The sequence below is a fragment of the Rhineura floridana genome, chromosome 4 (assembly GCF_030035675.1).
Source record: "Rhineura floridana isolate rRhiFlo1 chromosome 4, rRhiFlo1.hap2, whole genome shotgun sequence".
Lineage (NCBI taxonomy): Eukaryota > Metazoa > Chordata > Lepidosauria > Squamata > Rhineuridae > Rhineura > Rhineura floridana.
This window is the reverse complement of record NC_084483.1, coordinates 174,093,009-174,119,133: the sequence shown is the minus strand read 5'-3', so window position 1 is coordinate 174,119,133 and position 26,125 is coordinate 174,093,009. Positions and strand designations below refer to the sequence as shown.

At 43.7% G+C, this 26,125-nt stretch overlaps 1 protein-coding gene across 4 annotated transcripts in view; it reads left to right on the top strand.

Annotated features, from left to right (window-relative positions):
• The window catches only part of RPS6KC1 (ribosomal protein S6 kinase C1), a 149,805-nt gene that overhangs the window by 17,725 nt on the left and 105,955 nt on the right, over nt 1–26,125 (top strand). For 3 of the 4 annotated variants that reach the window (XM_061625231.1, XM_061625230.1, XM_061625229.1), the window contains exon 3: nt 12,896–13,016. The exons of the other annotated variant lie outside the window; for it this stretch is intronic. In XM_061625231.1, the coding sequence (XP_061481215.1) occupies nt 12,896–13,016 (121 nt within the window). The remainder of the gene's footprint in view (nt 1–12,895; nt 13,017–26,125) is intronic. 4 annotated transcript variants of the gene reach the window in all.

The window sequence follows — 26,125 nt, the reverse complement described above, 5'->3', positions numbered from 1 at the left end:
TGTGGCGCAGCAATTGCAAGTACTCTTGGATGAAACAGATTGTCTTGATCATTCCAATCTGGGTTCAGGTCTGGTTATGGGACTGAATTGGCCTTAGTCGCTCTGATTGATGACCTTTATGGGGAGAAGGGCAGGGGGAGTGCGACCCTGTTATTCTTATTTGATCTCTCAACAGCTTTTGATACCATTGACCGTGGAATCTTTCTGAGCCAAGTTGGTGAGATGGGTTTCAGAGGCGCTATTTTACAGTGGTTCCGATCCTATCTCCAGGGTCATTTTCAGAGAATAGCATTGGATGATTGTCTTTTGGCCTCCTGGCAGTTGTGCTGTGGGATGCCACAGGGTACCATCTTGTCCCCGATGCTATTTAACATCTATATGAAGCCCTTGGGAGTGGTCATCAAGAGATTTGGGGCAAAGGTGTCAGCAGTATGCTGGTGATACCTGGCTCTATTTCTCTGTAACATCTGAATTGAGAGAGGCCGTGCAAGCCCTGGACCAGTGCCTGGACTTGGTGGTGGGCTGGATGAGGGCCAATAAACTGAATATGAATCCTAACAAGACAGAGGTGCTGTGGGTTGGTGGTTCCTGAGTTCGGATAATTGGTCAGTTGCTTGCTTTGGATGGGGTTGTACTTCCTCTGAAAGAGCAGGTCCATAGTCTGGGGGTGCTCCTGGATCCATGTTTGTCACTAGAGGCCCAGGTGACCTCAGTGGCTAGGAATGCCTTTTACCAGCTTCGGCAGGTAAGACAGCTGCAGCCGTTTCTGGACTGGGATAGCCTGACCACTGTTGTCCATGCACTGGTAACCTCCAGGCTGGATTACTATAATCCACTCTTTGGGGGTTGGTCCGGAGGTTGGTCCGGAATCTGCAGCTGGTGCAAAATGTGGTGGCATGACTGCTCACTGGGGTGGGGTATCGCCAACATGTCAGTCCGTTGCTGAAAGAATTGCACTGACTGCCTGCTAACTACCAGGCCAAGTTCAAGGTTCTGGTTTTTGTGTACAAAGCTCTATACAGCTTGGGACCAGGATATCTGAAAGATCGTCTTACCCGATCACTGTGCTCTGCAAGTGAGGGCCTCCTGCAGATAACATTTATTTATTATTTTTATTTATTTATTAGAATTATATCCTGCCCTTCCTCCCAGTAGGAGCCCAGGGCGGCTATATTATCAGAAAGTCCATTCCACACAGCATAGGAAGCAGACTTTTAGTGTAGTGGCACCTACCCTTTGGAATTCCCTCCCCTTTAATATTAGACAGGCACCATCTGTTGTCTTTTTGGTAGCTACTGAAGACCTTCTTTCAACAAGCCTTTTAAGTAGAGGCTTTAGCCCAGTCTGTATCTGTGTTGGAAATGCTTTTAAAGATGTTTTTAAAGCTTTTTTTTTAAAAGGATGTTTTTAAAGATATTTTGTTTTAATATATTTTAAAGTCTGTTTTTAAGATGTTTTAGAGTGTTTTTAGTATTTTGTTTGCTGCCCTGGGCTCCTTCTGGGAGGAAGGGTGGGATATAAAGTTAACAAACAAACAAAATAAATAATAAGAGGACTGGAAATGGAGTCAGGCGTAAAGAAGGAAAGAACATGCAGTGATTTCAGCTACGTGACCTTTGGCGTAGGTGTAGTAGCCAGAAGGTTGCTCCACAGTTGCTGCTAGAAAATGAGGAGGACAGGATTTCCTCCTTGGTGGCAGAGGTGTCTCTTGTGATCGCAGCAGGAAGCAGTTTACAGTTGCGTGGCTGAGGATGGTTGCTGTAACGCTCTATGGATTAGACCAGCCTCAGATGTTGCTGGACTGCAGCTCCCATCAGACCCAGCCAGCATGGGCAAGGTCAGGAATTACAGGAACTGTAGTCCACCAACATCTGGGGACTCAAAGATTGGGAAAGGGTGGATTAGACTATAAGTAACCTAGAAAATTGCTCAGTAGCTTATTTAGTTGACAGACTATATGTGTTCCTTGTCTTTAGTTCAGGAGTGGGGAACTTGTGGCCCTCCAGATGTTGTTGAACTGCACCTCCCATCATCCCTGAGCATTGGATTATGCTGGCTGAGGCTGATGGGAGATGGAGTCCAACAACATCTGGAGAGCCACAGGTTCCTGACCATTGCCCTAGCTTCTGCATCTTCTGAACGCTCCTACTTGACAGCCAGGCCTATTGATTGCAGTGGGTCTTTTTTTTCCAAGTTAAGCATGCTTAAGATCACCTCCTCTCTGTGTAGATGTGTATCTTGATGTTGCAGATGGACTGAAAAGTCCAAAAAAGGTTGGGAACCACAGGTCTAGATAGGCCTTTCCCATGTGTCCTTTCATCACTGTCCTTTTGCATCCTGTTTTCATTCCACTGAACAGTTAGTTGCAACTGTGCTTGCCACAGATGTTAGAAGAGAGCACATAGGAACACAGGAAGCTGCCTTACGTTGAGTCAAACCATTGATCTGTCAGGTGCAGTATTGCCTACTCTGACTGGCAGCAGCTTCCAGGGTTTTAGGCAGTGGGCCTTCTCAGCCTTGCCTGGAAATGCTAGAGCTTGAACCTGGAGCCTTCTGCATCCAAAGCATATGCTCTACCACTGAGCTATGGCTCTTCCCTATTCTTTCCCCTCTTTTTTCCCCTACCCTTGCTCTGCACAACTTGTGACTTAACCCAGCCTTGCAAGCCCATCGGTCCTGGGTTGTGCCCTGCAAATGCTTGACTCTTTCCCCCTCTGTTTTTGCAACCCCGGTGAAGCAGCGACACCAGGATGCTTGCTGCACACTCGATAGGCTGCATCATCACCCCACTAGAGGAATCCTCTGCAGAGGATGACCTGGAGCTCCCAGAGAGGACGTATCCCAGAAGGGGAGCAGCCATGAGGCAGGCCGGCGGGTCCGGAGCCCTCACGGGAGACGGCTGTCCAATCTCCTTCTCATGATACAGCCAGCCCCTTCTCGAATTTAGAAGCAAGCACTTGAGATGCCACCGAGCCTTAGAGAGCACAGGTACCTACAGCTCAGTCAGCGGCCAGATGCTGAAGCGCTTGGAGGAACAAGGCCTCGTCAGGCATTAAAGGAATATTCGTGGGCAAGCCACTGGAGCTCAGGGTTAAAAGCCTTTCCTTCCCAGCACAGAGTGCTGGAGCATCATCTTTGCACCAGCTTCCTGGCTTGTGCTTCTCTGCTACCTAGCTGTTCCCTGGACCATCTGGTGTTTGGACCTTGGGCTGTTTCTGGACCTTACTTCTCACCCTGCCCCTGTGATTAGACTTTCGACTGCTTCTTAATCTTGTTTCTTGTGCTGCTCCTCTCTTTGGACTGCTGTTAGACTGTGATCCTGGGACTACCCCTGCTCACTCGTAGCTGCTCTGCCCGTATGCCACCTGAAGCAGAAGAGGCTGCCACTCATAGTTAGACTCCATTGGGCTTGATGGATCATATATTGGCCTAGTTTGCACGGCACTCTAAGCTGAACCTATGAGCTCCTGGAGACGAGCTTGTGACGTCCTTCCCTGGTTCTCCCTGTCAGGTTCCCACCTGCTTGTGGCTACTGCCTTTCACTAGGCACCACCAGGGATACCACCAGTCCGGACCGTCCTTTATATGGTTTCTCACTCCGCTCTAGCACAGATCTCACTAGATCCCCCTGCTAGGCAGCACCACCAGTCAGGTCCTATAACCAATACTCCCAGAGACTTTGCCTGAGTCTCTCTCTAGCTGGTTACTTTTGTGACTGCATGCTTATGCTGTTCCCAACCCCCTTGTATCTTTATAGATAACGCATACAACTCTGGGTTGCTCTGGATACTTGAATTGTTATTATTCCTCCGTTCACTGCTGCCACCATTAGATACTGTTTCTGTTCAGCCTTGGTAATTACCTTGCCCTCCCTTCTGGTATGTATATCCCCAGCCAAGGATCAGGCCTTTGGTAAACCAAATAAGTATTTATTAAATATCAGAAATAACAAGATTAGTTTTAGAATGTTTCACAAGCGTATGGTTTCATCTATTCCTGTTTTGTACTTGACTTATTATTAATCAGAACTCCAACTCCCTCTTTCTCCACACTCCTGACCTCCACCCTCAAACACCTCTTTCTCCACACTCCCAACATCCACCCAGATTCAACTGTCATTCTTCCATTTATACTCCCAGTCATTCAAACGCTCAGCCAATCATCCAGCATTCTACTGCTCATGTACTCCCCCTCCTCTTTTACTCCACTTACCATATGTCTTTACCATATTTACACTATAAGCAGGAACATCACATTCTCCCCCCCTTAAAATAACAGCAAAGTATTATTTCTGCTCTAGGATTCATACGACACGTTAACAATAAAAAACAACTCTCTTTGGGGAAAATGTCTTTTTTTTTTGCACCCACGTCTGGGTCACGTCACTGCAGTCCTGGCCACCTGCCTTGAAAGTCTATCGACCAATACATTGTCCTTGCCTTTTATGAACTTGAAGTCCACCTGGTAATCTTGTAGAGCCCAGGACCACCTCTGCAGCATAGTGTTATGATTTTTCATAGTCTGTAACCATAACAATGCTCGATGATCCGTCGTCACTGTAAATCTTCATCCCCGCACGTATGGGCGTAACTTGCTCAGTCCCCACACGACCGCTAGGCACCCCTTTTGGACCGACGAATAATTCTTCTCCCTCGATGTCAGCTTGCGACTAAGATACGCCACTGGATGTCTGGTGCCTCCTCTCTCTTGTAGCAAGACGACTCCCAGCGCTAGGTCCGACGCATCTGTAGCCACGATGAATGGTTGCTCGTAATCTGGTGCTATTAATACAGGCCCTTGGCACAAGGCTTGCTTCAGCAGATCAAAAGCCTTTTGACATTCATCCGTCCACACCACACGCTCAGCACACTTTTTCCTTGTTAGCTCATGCAAGGGGGTTGCGATTTCCCCAAAATCTTTTACAAATTTATGGTAAAAACCAGCCACACCTAAAAATGCCCTAACTTGTTTCTTAGTTAAGGGGATGGGCCACGATTGTATTGCCTCAACTTTGCTCCATAAGGGGGTTATTTTCCCACTCCCCACCTTATCCTAAATAGATCACTTCATTTAATCCAAACTGGCATTTCTTGGCTTTTATTGTTAGCCCTGCTTTCTTAAATGCCTCTAATACTGCTGTCAGGTGTTGGACATGCTCAGGCACTGACTTGCTGAAAATGGCCACATCATCTATATAGGCCACTGCGAAATCTGACATGCCTCGCAACACAGTATTAATTAGTCTCTGAAAAGAACTTGGTGAGTTCCTTAGTCCCATGCGTAAAGTCACAAACTCATATAACCCATCTGGTGTACTGAAGGCAGTTTTGGCTCTGGATTGCTCGTCTAATTCCATCTGCCAAAATCCTTTACACAGATCTATGGTAGAGATAATGGTTGCTGGATGGTAAGTAGTTGTCTTTAAATGTTTTAGACCACAACACTTCCACATACATTGCATCACTTCTCCCATGAATACACTGCCTTGATCCGTCAACACTTCATGAGGGAAACCCAGTCTCATAAAGATTTTTAATAAAGCCTCCGCCACTACAGGGGCTTCCACGGATCTTAGTGCTTCAGCGTCTGGGTATCTGGTGGCAAAATCCACTACCACCAATAGATATTTCTTGCCATGCCTTGTGGGTTTGGAAAAAGGGCCCACCAAATCTATTCCCACTCTATAAAAGGGTTGTCCTATTATAGGAAGGGGCTTCAATTGTGCTTTTGTCTTTACTCCACTTTCCCCCACCTTTTGGCATATGTCACAAGATAAACAATATTGTTTTACGTCTTTATAAATATTTGGCCAATAATAGTGTGCAGCCAATCTTTTCTTGGTCTTCTTTATTCCAAGATGCCCTGCACATGGGACATCATGGGCTACCTCTAGCAATCTGGCTCTGTATTTGCTAGGTACCATCAATTGTTTCACTGGTTCACATTCATTCTCTCAGCAGGCATCCACAGTCTATATAAAATCCCATTCTCACACACAATTTGATTCCTCAGATTGTCAGTAAAGGGAATCTTTTGTGTAAGGGCTTGGTCCTTCATTTGCTTCAAACTTGCATCCTTATCCAGCTCTTCCCTGATCTGCTCTGCCTCTTCACTAGAGACCATTCGATACAGTTTGTGTCTTTTAGCAGGCCTGCCAGGGGTTGCTATGGCGACCTTAGGCTCGATAACAGGTTCCACCCTGTTTTCTTCGGCCTCTGTTAACATGGTTTCTGTTGCTTTGCCAAGTTGTTGTCTGGTCACCACATATATTTTTCCTTGTGCCCCCATAACATCTCTTCCCAGTATCACTGGTTCTTGTTGTTGGGCATTAATACCTACTTTACATATTTCCTCCTTTCCTCTCCACTTTAATTTTATCAGGGCCATGGGTATGCTTTCTGGTTCACCCCTCACTCCTTGGATTGTCACCGTTTCCTGAGGTAATATTTCCTCAGATTTTATCAAATCTGGCCTCAGTAACGTCTGAGCGGCACCAGTATCAAGCAATGCCCAATAATTTGCCCCTTGCACACTCACTTCTTTCCTCAGACTCGAATCAAAGTCTTTTATATTTGTCCAGTTTATCTGGCAGAACTGAACCTTCTTCGTTTCTAACTCCCTTGGTTCTGTTTTCACTGCCCTTCCCTGAGCAGGATTACCAATGGGGTTGGCAACCTCACATTGAAAACGTAGGTTCCCCTGGTCTACCACATTTATAACATAATTTCTCCTCCATTTTAGGGTACACAGATCCACTCTGGGGTGTCCTGTGCCCTTCAGACTTTATTGGAGGACTCACTCGCTGTGGTACCACATCCTTTCTGCCACCATTATATGGTCTGGGTTTAAACTCTCTTAATGTTTTCCCCACCCAGCCAGTTCTATTGGAGGCAAAGTGATCTGCCAACTCTGTTGCCTCTTGAACAGATGTAGGGGAACGGTCTTTGACAAGGAGCCTTATTTCTGGTGGTAACTGATGGTATAATTGATCCAGTATCATGAGGCTTTTCACCTCTTCCACTGACTGAGCTTTGGCACTTCCCATCCACTTTCCAAATATGTCCACCAATTTTGCTCCCAATTCAACAAAAGACCTCCCTGCCTGGATCTGGCAATTTCGAAATAACTTTCTGAAATAGTCAGGTCCCAGTCTGAATCTTTTGTACACTGCCTCTTTAAACTCGGCATATGTGATGGGCCTGTCTGAGGGGAAATATTGGTATACCTCTGCCAATTCCCCTTTGATCAAATTTGATAAATATTGCTTATATTTATCTTCCGGTAGCCCCCACATCTGAGCTGCCTTTTCGAAGGTGTTGAGGTAAATCTGTGGGTCTTGTCCAGGTTCAAACACCGCAAAATCTTTTGGTGTAACCTTTATTTTGGTTTCATTTCTGTCCTTTCTTGTTTCATCAGAATGAAACTTCTCTCTTTCAAATTTTAACTTTTCCACCTGTATCTGAGCATCCAATGCTCGTTGCTTCTCCCTCTCCTCAAACCCCATTCTCATCCTTTCAGCATCCATTCTCATTCTCTCAATTTCCAACTCCCGCTGTTTTTCCTTCTCTGCACCTTCCATCCTCAATCTCTCAGTTTCCAACTTTAACTTCTCTCTCAAATACTATATATAAGCGGGATTGCTTGAGTACCCTTCTGGGTTCTCTTCTCCGACAGGTTGTTTTTGTTGAACAGATACGAATGCTATCAATGCTACTCGCAATTCATCTACCCCTTTACCCTCATGAGGTAAATTGAATGTTATGCACTTCTCCACCAGCTCCTCTCTTTTCATCTTTATATATTCAGCCATGTTTTTAGGAGTTCACTCGCACTTTGCCACACACTCTTTGCCAGTCACTCTCACAAGTAATCTTTATTTGTTATTTCTTTTAGCCACACCACTTTTAGGGACTGTCTAGGGTTCGAATCCCACCGCTACAGCCACCACATGTGACGTCCTTCCCTGGTCTCCCTGTCAGGTTCCCACCTGCTTGTGGGTACTGCCTTTCACTAGGCACCACCAGGGATACCACGAGTGCGGACCGTCCTTTATATGGTTTCTCACTCCGCTCTAGCACAGATCTCACTAGACCCCCCTGCTAGGCAGCACCACCAGTCACGTCCTATAACCAATACTCCCAGAGACTTTGCCTGAGTCTCTCTCTAGCTGGTTACTTTTGTGACTGCGTGCTTATGCTGTTCCCAACCCCCTTGTATCTTTATAGATAACGCATACAACTCTGGGTTGCTCTGGATACTTGAATTGTTATTATTCCTCCGTTCACTGCTGCCACCATTAGATACTGCTTCTGTTCAGCCTTGGTAATTACCTTGCCCTCCCTTCTGGTCTGTATATCCCCCAGCCAAGGATCAGGCCTTTGGTAAACCAAATAAGTATTTATTAAATATCAGAAATAACAAGATTAGTTTTAGAATGTTTCACAAGCGTATGGTTTCATCTATTCCTGTTTTGTACTTGACTTATTATTAATCAGAACTCCAACTCCCTCTTTCTCCACACTCCTGACCTCCACCCTCAAACACCTCTTTCTCCACACTCCCAACATCCACCCAGATTCAACTGTCATTCTTCCATTTATACTCCCAGTCATTCAAACGCTCAGCCAATCATCCAGCATTCTACTGCTCATGTACTCCCCCCTCCTCTTTCACTCCACTTACCATATGTCTTCTATATAAACAGCACTTACCATATTTACACTATAAACAGGAACATCACAGAGCTCACAGACACTTTGTTCCTCCCTGGTCTTTTTTGCTGCTGTAGCTAAGGTTGGTGGTGATGGTTGTTATTATTTATTGAATTTACATCCCGCCCTGTCTCCCGAAGGAGCCCAGGGTGGCAAACATTTTTTTTTTACTGCCTTCAAGTCGATTCCGACTTATGGGCGACCCTATGAATAGGGTTTTCATGGTAAGTGGCATTCAGAAGGGGTTTACCAGAGGCAGTGACTGGCCCAAGGTCACCCAGTGAGCTTCATGGCTGTGTGGGGATTCGAACCCTGGTCTCCCAGGTCATAGTCCATCACCTTAACCTCTAAGAAAAAATATACTAAAAACATTCCAAAAACACAATCACCATTAAAAACAGTTTAAAACACAGTTAAAATGTAGTATAACCCAGTGAAAACATTCTAAAAAACAGCTTAAAAACCTTATTTCATCTGTAATCTTTAGGTTGCCAGGAACAGTCCTCTTCAGCCATCAAATGCCAGGGTAAACAGGAATGTTTTCAAATTTCTCCTGAAAGTTAGATGGAGAAAGATGCACCTCACTGGGGGGAGGGCACTCCATACCACCACCAAGTCCTCACCTGCTGATCATAGGGTCTGAGGTGGTTGATATTGGGAAGGCATTATTTTAGGTACTTGGGTCCCAAGCCATTTTAGGGCTTTATATGCTAGTACTAACAACCTGAATTGGGCCCAGGAGCTCACTGTTTTTGGTGTAATGGTCGCGGCATCAATAAACATTTTTTTTTTTGTTTGGTTTGTCCTTGGTTTACAACTCGTGTTTAGTGAGGAGAGAGCTTTATGACAAATCTTTATTTATTTATTTATTTATTTATTTATTATCTATCTATCTATATCCCGCCCTTCCTCCCAGAATGAGCCAAGGGTGGCAAACAAAAACACTAAAAATACTCTAAAACATATTAACAAAAACAAAACATCTTTAAAAACATATTAAAATAAAACATTTAAAAAACATATTAAAACATCTTGAAAACATTTTTTTTTTTTAAAAGCTTTAAAAACTTTTAGAAAGCAATTCCAGTACAGACACAAACTGGGATAAGGTCTCTACTTAAAAGGCTTGTTGAAAGAGGAAGGTTTTCAGTAGGCACCAAAAAGATAACAGAGATGATGCCTATCTAATATTTAAGGGGACGGAATTCCAAAGGAATCTTGACATGCTGTACCAAATCTTGGCTTAGCAGCACAAAGAACTGGGAAGAAACAAAGACACTGTGAGCAATACCGGGAGCCCGCACGTTTGCACAGTGTCATTAAGCCGAGGTTTGGCTTAGTGTGTTGTGTGAACCAGCTCATTGTCGAGGCCTGATCTGTTTTATTTGTTTTTATTTTTACTGATTCTTAAATGCAATTTCGTTAAAGAAAAAAGAAAGAAATCGAAATAACAAATAAACAAAAAGACAGGCCTTAATCAGCTCACATTATCAGTACGTTTAAACATCATTACCTCCATTTTAGCTTACACATATGTGTGTGTTATATGCCTTCAAGTCAATTACGACTTATGGTGATCCTATGAATCAGCGACCTCCAGTAGCATTTGTTATAAACCACCCTGTTCAGATCTTGTAAATTCAGGTGTGTGGCTTCCTTTATGGAATCAATCCATCTCTTGTTTGGCCTTCCTCTTTTTCTGCTCCCTTCTGTGCTTATATGCTTACACATATAGATCCATATAAGCCATCAAAATGCCCAAATAAATGAAGTTGGTGTTTATAGAAATTATGCTAGAATGTAGCAAGGGCACTTAGGTCATCAAACCATTGTGTAATGCTGGATATTTGTCCTTCCAGGCTTGAAGTATAACTCTCTTAGTGACCATTAGGGGATGTAAAGTCTATTCTTGTTGCCCTGCTGTTAATCCCCATACAACAAGGATATAATTTAAAGGTGCAAATTTCAAGAATTTTGACAATACAAAGTTGTTATGGACAGCAGCTTCAGACCAAAAAGAAAATATCACAGCATATGCTGCATCATGTGCCTTAGTGAGGCATTTCCAGGCCTGATCTGTTTCAAGCAGAGATGTGATTCTGATGGAATTTCCCTTTCCTATTGATCTACTGGAAACAGAAAATGAGATTATCTATACTCTTTACAAACAAACAGCAACAGATCCCATCATTTATGACTTTTGTGTTATTGGTGTCTTTTGCTTCCAAACAGTTGTTCAAGTGGGATATTTGGCATCAAACATATTGATCAGATTTTGATAAACCAGAGTTTGTACATAAACTTTGGCCCAAATGCAGGGTGCAGCATGAAATATGTTGTGGGTTGCCAGAAAAGAATCTACCATTTGTCTATATGGAATGTCCGATATTTAAAACTTGGAGATGAGAGAAATTGGCTGGAAAAGAGTTGTGTTTAAGTTATTTTGGTTGATTATCACTTAGGTTTGCTTAAGGCTAGAACTGTAGGTAATAGATTTTTTAAAAAGTGAAACAAGTTCCAAGATTATCCAAATTTTACTCTTAGTGGTAAAAAAACCTAGTATTTCCCTTTCTTTTTCCCCAACTGTTTGGAGGGGGAAAACATTTTTAACTCCAATATTCCTTCTCCTGGGGGCAAGGGGGCTTCAAATCTCCAATATCACTTGGAGAGCTGCAACATAGTGTACAGGCCCTCAAGGCCCTCACCTATGCATCCTTTCTCCCTAACTTTTGAAGGGGTGTCCAGGTACTTGCTGTATCCTGCTCTGTCTGCTCCTGATTATCGCTCAAGAAAAAAAGCACAGTCCACACCATATTTTCTGAATTAGTACCATTTTTTTCAACCAAAAAGCCTATTCCTCATTTATGTAGCCTTGCAAATAAGTCCACAAGTCCACAAGCTTCTCTGCCTAGTTGCCTTGAAGAAATTATTCCTCAGATAATGAAGTGGGCTACTTATACTAGCGGCAGTGCATTGCTCTTCTGACTTCCCAATACTGCACGTCGCTGTGGGTTACAGAGAGGGGGAGGGGCAAGGCAGCAGGAAGCTCAGCATGGTGTTGAGCAGAGTTGTTAGGAGACCCCCTTTCCCTTCACAGAGCTACAATGCAGAGACTTCCCTGGGAAGAGGGATTAATTGCTAAACCAAGGGGTGTAGTTGTCCAGGGTCCCAGAGGATCTTAGACCCCTTACATTTTGGGGATCAGGGTCCCTATGTTTTCAGTGTCCTTTCCTGCTGATTGGAACCAATCAGAGTGAAAGGAGGCAAGTCAGCCACTGAGATTACTCTTCTCAATATCTAACACCCTCCCCTTTACTCTTAGTATGGTAAGCAAAAAGGGAAACTCAGTTAAGGAAGTTCCTTACCTTACAGCATCTTAGTACATTTGGCCATGTACGCACACAGAAAATAGTAGATCTAGCTGAAAGACAATCCATGGAGATCTGCATTGATTGTTGCAATGCATCACTAAGGGATAGTACTTCAAATAAAAAGAGACTGAAAGCTCATGTTATTGTATAATCTTATAAGGTTGTATAATCATAGAAGGAAGAGTGGCTTTGAGGGGGTGTAGTGTGAGTATCTTGAAGGGACAATGCACTTCTGAATTTGCCTCTAACACTACTGGTTAAACCACTGTGGGAATTGTTGGTCTGTGATGGGAATAGGGGTGTCCTAGCAACTCTCAGCACCCCTCACAAACAACAGCTCCCAGGATTTTTTGAGGGAAACCATGACTGTTGAAAGTGGCATGATACTGCTTTAAATGTGCAGTGCAGATGGGGCCCAAGATCAGTGGACCTGTGGTTTGACGTGGTATAAGCAACTTTCTGTCTGTTGGGACGTACAAATGGCCTTTTAGCTGGTTGGGCTGGAGACTGCTTAAGTTCAAGCGCACCATCAGTTTATGGTAGTTTAAGTAGCTTGTGGACTGCACTGGAAAATAACTTGCTTAATATAGTGATTAACATTCTTCGCGGGGATGATTGGGGAGAGAAGATGACTGTTAATCGCAAAGGCTAGATTGGAATAATAGCTACAGCTAAAGATTTTAGTGACTTTTAAAAACGTCTCGCAGGACTCATATAATAAGCTACTGTGTTGTTTTCTGCCATACTTAGTAAATGCTCAATTAGCAGGAATAATTGCCTCATGGGTGTGTTTGTTTTCTGTTTTCGCTTCAGATAGTCGTTTGGAAGAGATACAGTGACTTTAAGAAATTGCACAAAGAACTCTGGCAGATTCATAAACACTTATTCAGGCATACAGAATTGTTTCCTCCTTTTGCTAAAGCAATAGTATTTGGTAAGCATATATTTTTTTTAATTTGCTAAAATCATTTGGGAGTAACTGATGATTGATGAGTAAATCTGTGGATTTTCAGAGTTCTGTGTTGTGCTAACGCAACTTCGCTTTTGCCAAAAGCTTCTTAGTAACTGATGCGTGTTGTGTGTGCATTCAGTTTTAACCCTGAATAACCAGTATTGCAAAAATAAATAAATAAATAAATAAAATTGAAAAATAAAAATTAAGGTATTTCTCTCCCCTACCTAGGTCTAAAACATGTGCTAAGGCAGGGTTCCCAAACTGTGGTCTGTGGACCACTAGCGGTCCGCAAGCTTCTTTCAGGCCATCCCCAGCATGTCCACATTAAATAGTCTTACTGATTTTAATGGTATTTTATTGCTTCTTTTATTTATTTATTTATTTTTACTGTATTTCAGTTTGAATTCTATGAAACGCAAATTGTAATATAATAAAATATAATGCAAGGAGCAGCAACAAGAATACCATTAAAAACTATACTGCACCTAGGACAGTGCGTGACAATGGCTACAGCAGGCAGAAAAACTATGATGTGGTCTGCCAAGACCCTCAGCAATTTTCAAGTGGTCCATGGAAAAGAATGTTTGGGAACCATTGTTCTAAGGTTTAGTGGTTACTGTAGAAACTTAGACAACTCTGCAAAGCTTGTAAATCTGCACAAAGACTTCTATGGATTGTGTAGAAGAAATGCCACCTAACCTTTTCTGTCATGGTTAGGACATCAAGAGCACCATAGGCTTTCTTGTTCTTTTCCTCATCTATGCCGATTCTGCCCCCCCCCTTACATTTTTGGAGTGCACCATGGATTAGCCGTTAGCGCTAATTTCTGCACAGCCGTTTTTTTGTAATGATGTGATTAGCTATCAATAGGTTTGCAAATCTGTGAGTTGAGATAACCATGGATAGTTATGCTCACTCTGGTGAGCTCTGAAGATGACTGGAGAGGGAGATGTGCTTATGAGCCAGTTAGGAACAAGTCTGTGGGCTGATGCTGGTCTTCTCATCATAGGTAGGAGGTAGGACACCATTATGTCTGTACTAACAGGGTCGCCGTAAGTCGTAATCGACTTGAAGGCACACAACAACAACAAAATGCCTGCATTGTAGGCTAAAGAGAAAAATAGTTTTCTATTTTAACCCCCTCCTCTGGAAATGCATTGAAAGAATCTGTACACCACACATGTGTTGTTTTCTTAAAAATAAGAAATCTTATTATTCCTTCCAAATTAGGGCAGAAGCAGCTTACCTGGTGAGGCAGAGCTTCACAGCAGCAGCGTTGCTGTCACTTGCTGGAAGGAGAGAGGTGACAGGTCACCATCTCCTCCCCCCCCATTGTAAGTGACAGTGACGTTGCTGTTGGGGAGCTAGGGTTGTTGCTGTGCTCCACCAGGCAACCAGCTTCTGAATTAGGGGCAGCAAACATCGCACCCTTCACAAGTGGTTGAACTCCAGCACTCATTATCGCTGACCATTGATCATGCTGGCTGGGGCTGATGGGAGCTGGAGTCCAGCATCACCGGGAAGGGATCATGTTGGCTATCCCTGTTCTAAATTAACATGACAATAATTGTTATGTTTGATAACGAAAACAACAATAAGTGGGAGTGCTGTCTTAGTTCCACAACCTCTGCTACAGCCAAGAGTGACCTTTTTCATTAGGGTGTGGAAATGCTTTCTTTCCTATGAGCAGTGCAGTTTCTTCTGGCTCCCCCATTGCAGAAGAACCTATCGGCCCAGTTTGAATGGTGTTTCTACAGGGGTTCATGCAGCGATTAGAACAAGATTGGCCCACGTACGGCCACTAAATTGCCACAGTATGTTAATGTTTTAAAAATCTAAACATTTTAAAATCTCACTGTTGCAAGGAAGAGCTCAATGACATCATGCCGATGTGTCCACAAGGCTAGGCAAGGAGAGAGATGGTGGCTGGTGGGGAGAAAGAGCCCCAACCAATTTTTGCAACATAAAAGTCTTCTTGGCTGGCATGCAGAGCTGCCAACCAAGAAGTCAGAAAGCAAGTAATACAAATTATTGCACTACTGAAATGAAAGGCATCTGAGACATCTCAAATGTATGCACAATGGGCTTCCCTGGTTTCTTCTTGCAGTTGCATCTTTTCCTACTGCTCACAAAGGTCATCTTTGTGAAAGGGACCCTACCTCAGTAGCAGAAAACCTGCTTTGTCCCTGGTACATTCTCTGTCATCTTCTGTTAAAAGGATCAGGTAGCAGTGATGTGAATGATCTCGGCACCACACCCAGTGCAGGTGTAAAGGTAGCAAGGAGGACAATATATATATATTTGGCTATCTAAGCTGGTCCTCAGTCATGTGTTGGAAACTACGCAGGGCTTAACTTAGAAAGTACAATACAGATGTGGTACATTTGTATACTGTCTATGAAAATACTAATATTTTCAGATGGTCAGCTGCACAATGACACCTAGAGCATCTCCTCCCTTCTGTTCCCCTGTGCGTATTACAATCAGCTAAGGAGACCCAGATCAAAGTCTTCTTGACTATAGATGTGTAAATGAGAGTGCCCAGATCTTGAGCCTTCTCCACAATGACCACTCTCTCTTTGCAATCCCTGGTTGTGTATATACCATACATTTAAATCACGTGACTTCCCCCAAAGAATCGTAGCAACTGGAGTTTTTTAAGGGTGTTGGGAACTATAGCTCTGTGTGGGGTAAGCTACAGTTCCAGGATTCCTTGGGGGAAGGAATGGGCTTCAGATGTGCTTTAAATGTATGATGGGTACGCAGTCCCTGTTCTGAGAAGCAAATCCAATTGACTCTGTTATAATTGAGTTTTGAGAGGGTGGCAATGACCTTCCTTTTTAGGAAAGGGTTCAGATTTCCGTATTGGATGGTGAGATTGTGGCTTTTGATTTGTTATGTTAAACTGTTTTGTGGTTATTATATGATAATGTCAGCCACAGTGAGAGCCATGTGGTGCACATGGAGGAGAGCAGTGTTAAAATACAGAAGTTGGCAAGCATTATTCCATTCTGTTGGGCAGATGACTAGTAAGGACAGAAGTGGATGTTAACAAAGACATGGGGATGCTGCTGAAAGTGACATTGCTGTGTTGAGTTCTCCCCACTCTGTGGTAGTGCATCCTTTGTGTTCTGACATGATCGTATTGTGTGTTTCATCACTTCTGCTCCATACAATTGATGCTACCAGCAGGGGCAGAAAAACTCAAAACATTTTATATACTTGCTACCTACGCTGATATACATCTTTTCAGCCAAAGAGGCTTGCAGTGTAAAATAATGTCCTACAATCTATTAGGTGTGCTACAAAAGGCAAAATGGGTAGGGAAGAGGAAAAGAAACAAATCTATGTGCCACTTCTTTCAAACTGTCACAGAATAAAGTTGTATAATGTCCCAGAGGAATGGCCACGGCCATTCTGAGAGAGGAGGAGCCAGACAAACGGCAGTCATTCCTAGCCAGCTGATGGAGGAGGCCTCACTGACTCATCTCTTCCCCTACCGCATGGCTGTCTGTGGAATAGCTGTGAATGGAGGCAGTTCTAGGAGAGGAGGAGCCAAATGTTAATTGGCTCCAGCCAGACCAATGGAGGCATTGCTATTTCATCTCTTCCTCTGCTGCAGCCAGCTACGATGGCTGAGAGGGGAAGAGCCAATTGGCAGGACATGGGGTAGTGGTTGCTTTTCTCGAGGGCATTTTACAATGTTTAGTTCTGTCCAAAGCTCCATGGGACTAAGACTAAGTTCAGCACACCTCTTCAGCTCATACCTACAGTGAGAAAATGGGCATTATACATGTTCTTAATGAGTTCCAAGGCAAGCTCTGTTGACTTTTTTGCTAATACATACTTGGGCTGCATTGACCAATGTGGCAGGATTGGATTGGATCACATCACTTGGGTACTGCAGCGCATTGGAATGCTAGGATACATTTGCCTTCCAAATCGGAACCATTTTAAGTCTCAGAGCTCCCTGTTCCCCAAATAAACTTTGGAGGCCAGTGTTGTGGGAAGTGGTTGAAGGCTATCATGTATCTTACCGGTGAACTCGTTCTCCAAATGCTGATCCTTATATAACCCAAATGGTACTATCCATACTCAAGAAGGAGGTACTGGCAGGCTTGGGGGGACTTCAAGGTTAGAAGAAGTACAGATTAGCCCAATGAGAACTGAGCATGCTTAGTGAGCATGGAATGTTGAGTGACTGTTGGTGGTGAAGGAAATGGGAAGGATGGAATGGTGTAACCTGGAAGAGAGCATGGCTAGCTGGCTGGTACTCTGAATAGGAGCACTCTTTTGTTTTGTTGCAGGTCTTACTTGTCTAATAGAATTTTTAGCAGTCTTGCGATAGTGCAATTCTGAGTAGTTCCCTAAGGGAAGCAATGATAAATAGAGCAGCTTTCCTCCCCTTCTTCAGACCTCCATCATTCCCCCCATATCGTTTTATTGAGCTGTGTGTGCAAGACTAGAATTCTGGGTAAAATGTGCTCTGAAAGTGGCATTAGTTAATTTTTCTGCTTGAGCAGAGGCTGTAAAATATTCAGCATAGTGACTTTTTTTTTAAGCAACAGCTTGCATTGGGAGCAATAGTTGGCAAAAGCAATTGCACAATAAAAGGGTGGATGAATATTTGGAAGGAAAGATAGTACGACTGGAATCTTTTGTGCATTTGGAATAGTAAAGCTAAGGCAACATGGCTGACGGTTATTGCTCGTTAGTACTCTCATTTATAAAAACAAACCAAAAGCTAATTTCCTTGCTTTCAAGATATTATTTTCTAACACAGAATAGTGAAAAGAAAAATCTATTGGTAAATGCTGCTGTGTTCTGTAGACCTTTCTAGCCTTGTGTGGGCGTCCGGGGGAACACATATGGGCTTAAAGGGGTGGGTTTAAATGGGAGGGGTTTCACTGGCAAGCCCCTCCCTCAGTCTCACTGTCCACGTCAGCTCTAGTTCCACTTTTCATGTGGTGAGTGCGAAGGTATGCAGGGAGATTCCAGAAGTTTCCCTATGATTGGGAGCCTGATAACAGGCATGCCACTTTCAGCCCATGTTATTCAAATGCCTGTATGTCATTAGGCTTCTGTAAATCATTAGCGTTTCACAGTGCAATCGTAGGCATGCTTGCTCAAAAGCAAGTCCCAGCGAGTTAAATAAGGTTTTCTCCCAAGTAAGTATGTCTAGGATTAGAGCCTAGTATCTCTTTGGAAGACCAGTTCAAATAATCTACTATAGCTGGATGTTAGGAGGTAGCTTGCTCTTCTTTATATACTTAGTTACTTAAAATACCTCTCTAAGCTCTGGCTTTTAACTGCTAGTTTCTGATGAGTCGTAGATCATTTCAAACTAGGGTTGCCAGGTTCAATCCCCGAGACTGATCCTGTATCTTTAGGAGAAGAGAAAGTCAGCCAAGTGCAGGTGTTCTTGCAACCCTGTAATAGGAAAAACCACAAGGTGGAATTCTCCCTCCCCCCTGCACAACTTTTAAAGATACAAAAGATCTCTTGGTTGCCAGGCCCAGCCTCCAAGAGGTCTTTCGTATCTTTAAAAGTTGTGCAGGGTTGAGGGAGAATTCCACCTTGTGGTTTTTCCCATTACAGGGTTACAAGAACACCTGCACTTGGCTAACTTTCTCTTCTCCTAAAGATACAGGATCAGTCTCAGGGATTGAACCTGGCAACCCTATTTCAAATGGTATCTTAACACCTTAGTGCAGGAGTGGCCAAAGTGGTACCCTCCGGATGTTGTTGGACTCCAACTCCCATCAGCCTCAGCCAGCATGACCAATTGTCAGGGGGTGATGAGAGCTGCTTTCCAAGAAGGTCTGGAGGTTACTTACAGTCCCATACCTGTCTACTCAGAAGTATTGGGTTACTCCCAGGTAAGTGTATATATTGGATTGTAGCCTTCAATATTTTAAATTGTGACAAACAATTCAATATACCCATAAATGATTAAAAGCACAAAAGATCTTCAGATGAAAGGTAACCAGTGTATGCCCTCTGGATGCTGTGGACTACAGCTCCCATCAACCCCAGCTAGCATGGCCGATGGTCAGGCATGATGGGAGTTGAAAGCCGCCAGCATTTGAAGGATACCTTGTTGGCTAACCCAGTCTTAGTGCATCTACAGAATCTACATACTAGTTAACCAAATACCCTGTGTCAAAAGGCAAGGCTGTATTATGGAAAGCATTGCTTGTTACCCTTGGACCAGCATCCACCAGACTTCTATTGACTACATTCGTGACCCTGAACTCATTCTCTGATTGCAAATTCTTGGTTTGTGAGGAGCTGCTTAAAGAGGTGACTGAACCATGGTTTGATGCTGCTTTGCAGCTACAGGATGTGCTAGCTGTGGTTTGCTATTATGTATGAACGAAGTTAGAGCCATTTCTCCACCTCAAGAGAGGCTGAGTGCTAAGCAGATGGAAAATGAAAGCTGACAAGCATTCTTAAGTCATGGTTTGCCTGCTTTTAGTCTGGAAGCTCAAACCATAGTCTAGGTTCTTAACTATGGTTCACACAAACCATGATTTGCCATGATGCCTGAATTGAACCAATAAGCAGACACTGTACAGAATATATAAATACAGCCCCAAACCCTCTGGCCTATTGATTTATTTAAAATTTTACATTCCACCTTTTCTTGATTGAGCTCGTAGTGATCATCAGCAATAAATTAAAATCATTTACTGTATTTATTTATCTGCACCATTTGTTTATCCACTGCTCTTAGCTGAAAAAGCAATCTAAAGCAGGGGTTAGGGACTGCATCTCGGCCACTGCCCCCCCCTCCTCTGCAGGCCAAGTTTGACAGGAACCACCTGATGTTACAATGATGTCACGTGACCTTTTCTTTCATAGCACTCTGCACCAAAGCCCTGGCTATCAGCTGATTGTTGATGCTTGCAAAGCACTGTGCATGTGGATTTGCAGGTGCCACTGATCAGCTGATTGGCAGTGTTTGCAAACCCCCTTTCAGCCCAAGCACACCTTTACCTTTGGGTAGGTGATCATGACATGGCCAGAATAGCCTTGTGGGCCAAATGAAGGTGGGGCCTTGGTGAGTCTAATGAGGCCTGGGGGTTGGAGGTTCCCTACTGCTGATCAAAAGACTAGACACACAAGGCCAGCAGGAAAGCCAGTGTGTGATGTGAGTTGTTAAGAAGCCTTTAAATCCACTTGAGGCCAAGCTGGTCTTTCCTTGTTGGGAAAAATCTCACTAGGAGGCAAAGGGTCTCAACTTCCAGCAGCTCTTGGTTCTCTGGGTGATGATGGAGTCCAGAATGCCCATCCTTCCCTCCTCACCTCCGCAGACACAGCTTGAATAAATACATTTTATAACTACTGCTGTAGTCTGGAAGAGCTGTTACATGCTTCTTTCCCTCCACCCTCCCCTTGCAAAATGGAAGGAAAGCTATGCATTCTCTTGTTCCCACAGTGTTTCAAAGATGAAAAGGCCATTGTATTTTTCTTTCAGTGCTTCTACAGTAGAGACCAGTGCACTATTAGAGTGAAACCCTTTGATGATGGAAAAAAGTTCATGCTGCTTTCCTGAAGTTAGCTTGGACTTTTCCATCTTCTCAACTGGAAAGACAATATTGGCACAGAGCATGGGAACTGAAAGTTATGACAACAGAGTCAGCTGTTCAGGTTTCTTTGATCTGGGTCCTGCTCACAGATCTGGCTCCAGAAACGTTATTTGCAATCCCACACACATCTACTCAGAAGTAAGTCCTGTTGCCTTACTCCCAGATAAAAGTGCACTGTATGTTGGATTAGGCCAGAGGTATCCGATGCGGTGGCCTCCAGCTCTCATCAGCCCCAGCCAGCATGGCCAGTGGTCAGGGACAGTAGGTTGTGGCATCTTTAGGACAACACGTGGGCTACCAGTTTGCTTTATTTATTTATGAGAAACTCAGTACAAAATAGACAGCAAGGAGCCTAGTCAATGTGACCTAGAACAATCCAACTTTTTAACTCAGAAGTAAAAGCCCTCGTAAACTTTAGACTGTGCCACTTTTCTAAATGGCTGAAGTGAGCTGACCATATTACTTTCCCATACGTATAGAACATAAAAACATACGAAGAGCCCTGTTGGATAAGGCCAGTGGCCCATCTAGTCCAGCATCCTGTTCTCACAGGGGCCAACCAATTTCACACGAGGAGCCTGTGACGCCCTTCCCTGGCTCTCCCTGTCAGGTTCCCACCTGCTTGTGGCTACTGCCTTTCACTAGGCACCACCAGGGACACCACCAGTCCGTACCGTCCTTTATATGGTTTCTCACTCCGCTCTAGCACAGATCTCACTAGATCCCACTGCTAGGCAACACCACCAGTCACGTCCTGTAACCAATACTCCCAGAGACTTTGCCTGAGTCTCTCTCTAGCTGGTTACTTTTGCGACTGAGTGCTTATGCTGTTCCCAACCCCCTTGTATCTTTATATAAAAAGCATACAACTCTGGGTTGCTCTGGATACTTGACTTGTTACAATTCCTCCCTTCACCGCTGCCACCATTAGATACTGCTTCTGTTCAGCCTTGGTAATTACCTTGCCCTCCCTTCTGGTCTGTATATTCCCCAGCCAAGGATCAGGCCTTTGGTAAACCAAAGAAGTATTTATTTACTAATAACAGGAAATAACAAGATTACTTTTAGAATGTTTCACAAGCGTATGGTTTCATATATATATCCTCTTTAAATATCAGCCAAATCCAATCCAAACTTCCCTCAGAACTCTGCCAACCAACTCAACAATCTCTGTGTAACCGACTGTCTGTCCCACCTTCCAACCGACTCCTCTTCATCAGTCACAAACCTCCATTTATACCTTCAGCTAGCCAGCCAATCATCACCCAGCACACTTCAGCTTCTCACCCATGTACTCCCCCTTTATCTCTCAGTCAATTACCATACATCACCCAATAGACCTGCACTTACCATATTTACAGATGCTAACTTACAGGAACATCACATTTCCCCCCCCTTAAATAACAGCAGAGTATTTCTCCTGCACCCAGGATTAATACGTCGCGTTTATATACAAGTGTCCATCACTTTGGGGTAAAGTGTCCTTTTCAAATTACATCTTGCTCACTTGATTGTAGTATCCGCCATCTGCCTCGAAAGTCCATCTGCCAACACGTTGTCCTTTCCCTTGATGTAAACAAAGTCTATCTGGTACTCCTGCAGTGCCCAAGACCACCATTGCAGCATGGTGTTGCTATTTTTCATAGTGTCCAGCCACAGCAATGCGCGATGATCCGTGATGACCGTGCACTTCCTTCCCCAGACGTAGGGTCTCAGCTTTCCCAGGCACTCCTCCTGGACCGAAGAGTAGTTTCTTTCCCTTGACGACAGTTTGTGACTTAAGTAGGCAATGGGGTGCTTGATGCCCTCTCGCTCTTGCATCAGCACAACTCCAAGAGCCAAATCAGATGCATCTGTTGCCACTATAAACGGTTGTTCAAAGTCCAGAGCTATCAATATCGGACCCTGACACAGCGCTTGCTTCAGTTGGTCGAAAGCCTTTTGGCACCGTTCATCCCATCTCACACACTCAGCACACTTTTTCTGCGTTAACTCATGCAGTGGGGTTGCTATCTCACCAAACCCCTTTTTAAACTTTCTGTAAAAACCACCCATACCTAAAAATGCTCTCCCTTGTTTCCTGATTTCCTCAAGCACTCTTTCATTCTGACTCACTCGTTTGTGTAATGAGAAAGAAATAATTTGGCTTGACTCCTTTAAACTACTGGGATGCTTGGGTAAGGTACATGTTATGTCTGCACCATGAAGCTTTTTAACCCCATGATCTAGAGTCATTAGGATTTTTACTTCTGTAGACAGACTAGTGAAGAAATCCTTCAAGAACCCCAGGGTATCCAGATCAATATTGAAACGAAGTGGCACTAATGACACTCGTAAACAACACTCTTGTGATCTGCCCGACTCAGGACACACCTGCAATGCTTTGTCTGTCAACATATTGGAATGTGCCTTTATAAACATTTCTTTACTACAGTAAAGGTATAGAAATTTATTTATCTGAGATGTATCCAAACTATCTCTGTTCTCAAGATCTTGAACCACAACCACTTGACAAGAAACTGGTTGCTTTAACAAGTTGACCTCACATTCTGATTCGCCAGATGGATATACTTCAGGCTTGAATCTCACCCTGCTTAATTGTATTTCCATCAAGAAATCTGGGTTCCTTCCTCTTTCCCCACAGGATGTATTACACCCCTGCCTCGTGGATATATGAGAAGGAAAACTCTGAAGACTAATGTAGTTTTTAACCAAAGATGTAGGTTGTGCACTTCCAAAGTCCTTCCCCCCATAAAAGTACCAAATGGGTGAGGTTTCTTTCACAACATAGCACACCAATGGAATAGGAAATCTTAGTAGAGCTTTTGATTTCCCCCCACTTTCCCACACATTTTCACAGTGGTTCTCCCATTCATTAGGCAACCTCAGCCTGTACAGCACACCGTTCTCCCACACAGTTTGATCCCTCTGAGTTTCTGTAAAGGGAATTCTGTTTTGGAGGGCTTTTTCCTTCATTACATTCAAACTGCTATCATTTTTCAGCTCCTCTCTGAACTGCTGTGTCTCTGTGTCAGACCCCATTTGTAACAAAGTTTCTTTTGCTCTAGGCATACTAGCAGTTGTTATGGCAACCTCAGGCCCAATCATAGGTTCCACCCTATTTTCTTTAGCCTCTGTCAAAATGGCTCCTGCTGCTTTGCCAAGTTGTTGTCTAGTCACCACATAAATCTTTCCTCCTGCCCCCATAATATCTCTGCCCAGAATCACAGGTTCTTCTTGCTGAGCATTGATACCCACTTTGTACATCTCCTCCTTTCCCCTCCATTTTAGTTTTATTAGGGCCATGGGAATGCTTTCTGGCTCGCCTGTTACCCCTTGGATTACCAGCTTTTCCTGAGGTAAAATGTCTTCAGATTTTATTAAATCTGGCCTCAGTAAGGTCTGAGCAGCCCCAGTATCTAGCAAAGCCCAATAATTTGCCCCTTGCACACACACTTCTTCTCTCAAGCTTGAGTCCAAATCTTGGACCTTTGACCAGTTTATTTGACAAAACTGTATCTTTTTCGGTTCTCCCTCTTTCAGTTCACTCTTTACTGTCCTTCCTTGAACAGGATTACTGAGGGGGTTTACACTCTCACATTGAAAACGCAGATGGCCTGGCTTCCCACATCGGTAACAGATTTTCTCCTCTGTTTTAGGGAACACAGACCCAAACTGAGGTGTCTTGTGCCCTTCTGATTTTATTTGAGGGTTTACTCTCTGTGGCACCACATCTTTTGTGCCATTGTTATTTGGTCTAGCTTTAAAATCTCTTTGTGGTTTTGCCATCCACCCAGATCTGTTTGAGGCAAAATGATCGGCCAGCTCCGCTGCTTCTGTTATAGTTTTAGGGGAACGATCTTTCACCAGCAACCTAATTTCGGGTGGCAATTGATGGTACAACTGATCCAATATCATGAGGTTTTTCACCTCCTCCACAGACTGAGCTTTTGCACTTGTCAGCCATTTCCCAAATATGTCCATCAGTTTTGCCCCCAGCTCCACGAAAGACCTCCCTCTCTGTATCTGGCAGTTTCTGAAAAGCTTTCTAAAATAATCAGGCCCCAGTCTGAATCTTTTAAACACTGCTTCTTTGAATTCAGCATATGTTACTGGCCTGTCTGAGGGGAAGTACTGATACACTTCAGCCAATTCCCCTTTAATCAGATTTGATAAATACTGCATGTATTTATCTTCAGGTAGCCCCCACATCTGAGCTGCCTTTTCAAACGTTGTGAGATAAATTTGAGGATCTTGACCAGGCTCATAGACAGCAAAGTCCTTTGGAGTAATTTTTATTTTTGCTCCATCTCTCTCTTTCCTTGTCTCCTCAGAGTGAAATTTCTCTCTATCCAATTTTAATCTTTCCACTTGTATCTCAGCATCCATTCTCAACCTTTCAGTTTCTAACATTCGCTGCTTTTCCTTTTCGTCAGCCTCCATTCTCATTTTTACCATTGTAGTTTCTCTATCCTTATCTTTTTCCTCACGTTCCCATCTTAACTTCTCTCTTAAATACTCTATATAGGCAGGATTACTTGAGCACCCTTCTGGGGTTTCCTCTCTTGCAGGTTCTTTGGTTTGGATTGTCGTATATGTTATTAATGCCACTCTCAATTCATCCACCCCTTTACCCTCATGAGGTAACTGGAACATTATACATTTTTCCACCAGCTCCTCTCTCTGCATCTTCATGAACTCAGCCATGTTTCTCGGAACTCGCTCACTCTTTGCCACTCACTCACAAGTAATCTTTATTTGTTATTCCTTTACAGTCACACCACTGTTTAGGGACTCTCTGTTGTTCGTATCCTCTTTTGTTCGTATCCCACCTCTCTTTTTGTTCGTATCCCACCGCTACAGCCACCACATGTGACACCCTTCCCTGGCTCTCCCTGTCAGGTTCCCACCTGCTTGTGGCTACTGCCTTTCACTAGGCACCACCAGGGACACCACCAGTCCGTACCGTCCTTTATATGGTTTCTCACTCCGCTCTAGCACAGATCTCACTAGATCCCACTGCTAGGCAACACCACCAGTCACGTCCTATAACCAATACTCCCAGAGACTTTGCCTGAGTCTCTCTCTAGCTGGTTACTTTTGCAACTGAGTGCTTATGCTGTTCCCAACCCCCTTGTATCTTTATATAAAAAGCATACAACTCTGGGTTGCTCTGGATACTTGACTTGTTACAATTCCTCCCTTCACCGCTGCCACCATTAGATACTGCTTCTGTTCAGCCTTGGTAATTACCTTGCCCTCCCTTCTGGTCTGTATATTCCCCAGCCAAGGATCAGGCCTTTGGTAAACCAAAGAAGTATTTATTTACTAATAACAGGAAATAACAAGATTGCTTTTAGAATGTTTCACAAGCGTATGGTTTCATATATATATCCTCTTTAAATATCAGCCAAATCCAAACTTCCCTCAGAACTCTGCCAACCAACTCAACAATCTCTCTCTAACTGACTCTCTCTCCCACCTTCCAACCGACCC